The sequence below is a fragment of the Telopea speciosissima genome, chromosome 9, assembly GCF_018873765.1.
Source record: "Telopea speciosissima isolate NSW1024214 ecotype Mountain lineage chromosome 9, Tspe_v1, whole genome shotgun sequence".
Classification (NCBI taxonomy): Eukaryota; Viridiplantae; Streptophyta; class Magnoliopsida; order Proteales; family Proteaceae; genus Telopea; species Telopea speciosissima.
Genome location: NC_057924.1, coordinates 20,771,830 through 20,778,112, shown reverse-complemented (window position 1 = coordinate 20,778,112; position 6,283 = coordinate 20,771,830). Strand labels below are relative to the sequence as shown.

At 42.9% G+C, this 6,283-nt stretch overlaps 1 protein-coding gene across 1 annotated transcript; it reads left to right on the top strand.

Moving 5' to 3' along the window:
* The first annotated feature begins 2,632 nt into the window (after positions 1–2,632).
* LOC122639339 (spermidine sinapoyl-CoA acyltransferase) lies at positions 2,633–5,708 on the top strand. Its single transcript, XM_043832168.1, has 2 exons — positions 2,633–3,453; positions 5,108–5,708. The coding sequence occupies exons 1-2, from the start codon at positions 2,633–2,635 to the stop codon at positions 5,640–5,642; spliced, it is 1,356 nt and encodes a 451-aa protein (XP_043688103.1). The 3' UTR covers positions 5,643–5,708.
* Positions 5,709–6,283: the final 575 nt, after the last annotated feature.

Genomic DNA, 6,283 nt, shown 5'->3' with positions numbered 1-6,283 from the left:
GTCTATACACACGCCATTTTTTTCAACATATTTATTAGTTATTCCACAGGTTGAGATCCTATGTTACAGAAACATGGTCTAATGAGACACGTGGACGGTGCCATAAATCAGGGCCAACTCGACCCTGGCAGGGTCGGGTCGGGTCAAGGTCAGGGTTAAGGCCTCTAGGGTCAGGTCAGGGTTTAGGGCAGGCCCGGCCCAACCCGACCCATTGACACCCCTAATATGCTTCACAGTAGATACATTATCCTCCCCTGAAAATTTAGTGAATTCAGGGATCTTTAGGTTTCTTCCTAAATCTAACAGATCAAAATGCTCGAGATAAGGCTTCCTGTAAACCGGGCTGGTCATCGGCTTATACGCCAGTTTGATATGTTCTTGAATCATTCGGGCTAGCACCTCCCGGTCCACTAAAAACTGGTCATTGTGTGTGTGAGAAATGTCTACAGGGTTAGGCATGGCCGTTGGCCTTGGGGCGATTGCTCCTTCAAATCGAGGAACCAGTTCAAACAATGCTCCTTCGGCTTGGATCTCTCCCACAACAGGCTGAGCCGTATTCGGTCGTGGGTTGGTGACAAGCGCCCTTCTAGGATAACCGGTGGCTGGGTACCCACCTAATGGCACTGCATTTGCTCCAGTCATAGTAGGACTGCTTACTTGTGTGGTAAAAGGCATCTAGCTAGGGCCGGGGAAATAGAAATTGTAGGCACATTGGGTATTTGGGTGACAGTTGCAAGGCTGTACCTCTGGCGGCGTCATTCCCATGATTTGGTTAGGTATATCCTGTCCAACTACAGGATTGACCAATTTGGCTAATCCCTGGGTTCCCCCCACCAGCGGAAATGGGCTGGTTTACAAAGGATACCTGATTAGGGCTAACTGGCTAACTACTAACTGACTGTTGAGTTTGGGCCATGAGTGCAGTCACTAACTGGTCAAACCGCATTTGTTGGCTATTCGTAGATTGAATTATGCTAGCACACATCTGATTTATGGTGTCAGCCATTGGCTGCATCGCTCCCTGAACGACCGTAGCCAAATAACGAGTCAATCCTTCAGCAGCTTCGTCAGAATGACTCCCAAACTGTCCATTTTCATCGTCATGTACCTGCTCCTACAGCCCATCAACATTGTTTGAATTGTTAATTGTTCTTTTTGGTGACTTCACAACTCAATTTTTGAGGGTCCCATCGGGCGTGGCAAAAATTGTTTAGTTCTTTTTACGGTCGTTCAAACAATCAGTCTACCATCTGATCGGTCAACTACGACTGAATAACGTGTGATGGAGAATGCAGGCATGTCAGAGTTTGTAAGACTCAATGTTTGAAGAAGATTGCACTTTTGACTTCTATCAAGAAATGTGGGCTCTCCTCTTGCCTCGATTGCTCCAGACACTTTAGATTAAGGACCAAAATGCAATACGAGAATAAAGGGATAATTACAAAAACAAATGATAGAGATGAAATAGGAAGTCAAGAATTTTTATTGATCTCAATATTGGTGCACACGAATGACGTACCACTGAAAGAAGAAATAAAAAAGAACTCGACAGAGAAGATGACCACGATGGTCAGGGAGAAGATTACACTAAGAAAATAAAAACGTAAATTTGCAGGTTGTTGATTGATCGAGAGATCCCCCTCACTTCTTTAATCTTGGCTTTTAACTTGTCATGATCAGGATGTAGTCTCTATTGAGTATTCTTTAACTGCACCACCTCTGGCAGTTATAGAACTGCCTGAATGTCACATATCCTGTAGAAGTTCCCACTGCGGTAGTAGTAATGGTATTGGGTGCATCGCGATTACAACCTTTCTGGCTCCATTTTTCACGTGAGGAATCTACCTTGTTGACTGATTCTATACAATTTGAACCTGATCGGTCTGTCATTACTGGTCAATCGGTAATTTTAGGGTGTAAACACAGCTAAATGATCTTTGTGTTTCAGTGACTGTCACTGGGGAGGAGTTGAAGGACAAATTGAAATGGGGATGTTCAAGAGCAATTTCTCGTTCATGCTGGGAACTGTGTGGAGTTTACATTGCTCAGAACTATGATGTCCCTAATACAGAGAAGCTCGTCAAAACAGGGATCATTCCTTCTCGCCGATCTGTTGAACCCTGCTGCTCAGGTGAGGCCTCTAATGATTTGTTTGTTGATTATTCCTTTAGATTATAATATGTGCTCTATGTTCTGTGATGGTGCGCCGGCGTGAGAGAGCCTGGAGAGGTGAGTGCGAAATCAAAGTCTGATTTGATCATCGTTCACGGAGAAGAGAGACGTTGAATGGAAGGAAATATCTGATTTTTGGGATTTAAGTCTTTTGAGATTATTTTTTTGGGTTTAATTTAAACCGTTGGATGGTCATTGTCCATGTGTCGATGCCCAGCTATGCACTGGTTCTACATTGGGGGATTGTGCACTTGAGACGATAAAAATCCCGTGAGGATCCAAATCCGTGGCTATGGTATGTGGCTTGCCACGTCTCATAAGGGTAGGTGGGTTGCCTGGGTGGGTGGGGAAACCTTGTAAGATAAAGATGTACTAAGGAAGAGCTACAAATGTATTATGGAGGTATGTGTTAGATGAGAGAGCCTCAAGAGGAGGGCCAACACAAACAGCCGGAATCAGAATGGAAGTGAAGATCATAGAAACGAGGGAGGTTCTCCCGGTACGTCCACCGTTCGATCAGGATCACGTCCTCCCACTCTCCCACCTCGACAACGATCGTAACGTCCACATCAACTTCCGCTACCTCCGCGCTTACGTTAACAACCGTAGCACGGCCAACCACACCGCCGCTGCCGCCGATCCCGCCCAAGTCATCTCTGAAGCACTTTCAAAGGCCCTTGTCTACTTCTACCCTTATGCGGGCACTCTCCGCCCCCTACCGAACGACTCTCGCTTGTTCCTCTTCTGCTCCTCTGGAAAAGGAGTCCCCGTCATCCACGCCGCCGCTGACCGTACACTCGCATCCCTCAACTACTTGGATGACCCGACCACGCCAAACCTGGACACGCTGGTGCCGGATCCGAGCCACGGCGAGGAGCTGGTCCACCCGTGCATTCTCCAGATCACGGTCTTCGAGTGCGGTGGTTTCTGTTTAGGTGCTTCCATCAACCATTCCATGTGCGATGGTTACGGTTCGTCTCTGTTCTTCAACGCTATGGTGGAGTTATCTCGAGGGGCGGCCCAGCCGTCGGTCCAGCCTGTCTGGGACCGAGCGAGTCTTCTGGCCCCACGAAAACCACCCCGCGTGGAGGTTCCGTTTCACGAGTTCCTCCAGTTGGATAAGGAGTTTTCGCCTTACCGTCAAGCGATCGGGCCGGTGGTTCGGGAGTGTTTCGCCATTAAAGACAATAGCTTGGAGTGCTTTAGGGCAGAATTGCAAAAGCTTTCAGGGTCCAGCTTCACCACGTTCGAGGCTTTAGGTGCATTCATATGGCGGGCCAGGTGACCACAAATTCCAACCCCATAAATGCTTTACTTTTTAAGCGTGCCACAGAAAATCAACCAACAATCTTTTATCCAAAATAAATTGACGGCAAAAGAGGGCTTTTGTCCATCTCCACATTCATATTTGTTAGGGTACTTGATCGGTGCAGTTTTCTGTCGATCAGGTATTCTTTTACTCCATTTCAGTAGCCTCATGGTTTTGGTATTGGTATCGGACCCGATATGGTTGATATTGCACGGTTTTGAAAGATGATCAATATTGATACCTGGTCGATATTGTATCAGTGAAACGGTACAAATAAAAGTTAAAATAATAAAAAAAAAAAACCCATTTTCAAGGAAACCCAAGGATAAAATTGTCTGATATGGTCGATTCATGCCAATACTGTATCGGTATTGTATCGATTTTGAAGATGACCGATACCTGATCCGAATCCGTGTACCAAAACCATAGGTAGCCTCTCTTAGGTAACTTTTTCCGTGATGTGGTGCCTTGTTGGCTTGTTCTATTAGGGATGTTAATTCTAAGCCCATAATATAGGATTGACCTATCCTTGTCAGTGAAAGTTAGAAATCGACCCAACATGTTAGTTCGTGTTGAGCTAAGGCTCGACATGTTAGCTAAGCATGTCATTCATAGTGCAAGGTGATGACCCAATGGATGCCCGAGCCCGACAGGTTTAATTACCAACACATTTAAGCACGATCATGAACTTCTTTTTTTTTTTATTCCAGTTACTTTTTAAATTCCCTATTTTTAACCCAAATATATCCTTTATAAATTTCCTTGATTAATTTATTTTCTCTCATTAAGTAATGGACTATGGGCAGAGTTAAAATATAGAATTGACAGTTGAATATTAATGCATTATGAAGTTAATGGGCCAAAAATAAATGGAGCACATAATCATGATCACTGATATTGTTCCTACTGTCATCATATGTATGTCTATTGAGATTGAGGCCCATAGAGCTCCAAATGTATTGAGGTTTTCTTTTTTAATCGTTAGCCTAGTGAGGAACATTCTCTCAAGTAAGTTTTTGTTTCGTTCCAAACTTCCAATGAATTGATTCTCATTAGGAGTTATATGATCAAAATTGCATAGCCTGATTGTAGCCCATTTGGTATGAATTTGTTTATTGGCCATTTAGTACGAACCTAATTATACACTGGTACCCAATCGACCGTTTATAAATAGGACCATGCCAAGCCTATAAAGATCGATTACGATGCAGGATTCTAAAGTAGAGGGCAACCGATAAGGCCCGATCGAAACCGGTCGAGACCAACCGATTGGCACCCCTAGGCTCTAATGCCAAATGTTGGACATCCTAAAAGCTTCAAAGTTGATGTAACACTTTAAACAAAACCCTTTAACCTATCACATACTAGGCTGGTCCAATCTAGAGGTCATACACAGATCAAGCCCACATAACAATATCCCACTCCTCCAAACAGAAAAATGATGAATTAGATTAAAATCAGAAGTGTTAAACTAGTATTTAGTATGGGTCTCGTTTAATCAAATGTTCTTAGATTAAAACCTAATGTGTCGTGATATATTAGTTCATCAGTGTTATTAGTCATATTTTGTACAATCTATGATCTAGATTTAACTTGGGTTTGCTAATCATGACCGGAATTGAACAGGGTTAAGGCCTCGAAATTTGCCGGTGATGATATAGTCAAGTTCGCATACTTGATTAATATAAGGAAATTGATGAAGCCAGCACTACCCGCTGGGTACTACGGCAATGGTTGTATTGTCATGTACGTGCAACTTGGTGCCAAAGAGCTTGTAGAGCAACCTATTTGGAAGACAGCAGAGCTGATCAAGAAGAGCAAATCAAATGCTACAGATGAGTATGTTCGATCCTTCATCGATTTTCAAGAGCTAAATTATGGAGAGGGGATCACGGCAGGGAAGGGAGTGAGTGGGTTCACAGACTGGAGGCACCTTGGTCATTCTGCAGTTGATTTTGGGTGGGGAGGTCCGGTCACTGTGCTTCCACTCTCCAGGAACATAATTGGCAGCACTGAGCCTTGCTTCTTCTTGCCTTATTCTTCTGCTAATGAGGGAATGAAGGATGGGTTTAAGGTTATGATTTCTTTGCCAGAAACTGACATGCCTACTTTCAGAGTAGAAATGGACAAGTTTACTAATCTCAAGTTGAGTACCCTTTAGTGCCAAGACCACTTTGAATAATTTTTTATTGCTTGGGATTTCCTTCTCGCTCATTTGTTCTTGAAAAGATGTGCTACCAGCTTAGCATACCACTTGGTGATTTTTGGAATTCGGCTAAATCTGTAACCATCCTAACAATTGTTGGATTGTGTCCATCAAATTCGGTTAATTTGAAATAAATGAATTGTATTTTATTATTATTACATGAGTTTATTTATGAGCTTATAAGTTTGTTCCATGGCTTTACTAAAAAAAAAAAAAAAAAAATTTGTTTAATGGGTTTTCACCTTATACGCTTCTCGACTAGTGATAGGATCGAACATCCTATTCATATGGTTGTTACATTGTATGTCGCTAGAAATGTTGATTTCAGTACATAAATGTAAGTACATATAATATGTATAGAAAAGAATCTGATACAAATTCTCACATGTGTTACTGCATGTCGTACTAAGGAGACATCAAACCCGTCACTAGTGACCCTTTGACCTGAGAGATTTTTATTGTTACAATATTACATTGCGGATTTTGGTACACCAATGGTTGATGTCATATAGACTATATATCGGTGTGCTGAAATCGTGATGACGCATCGTGAACAAAAGAGATACTCAACATGGAATCCACTACCTTTGATTGAG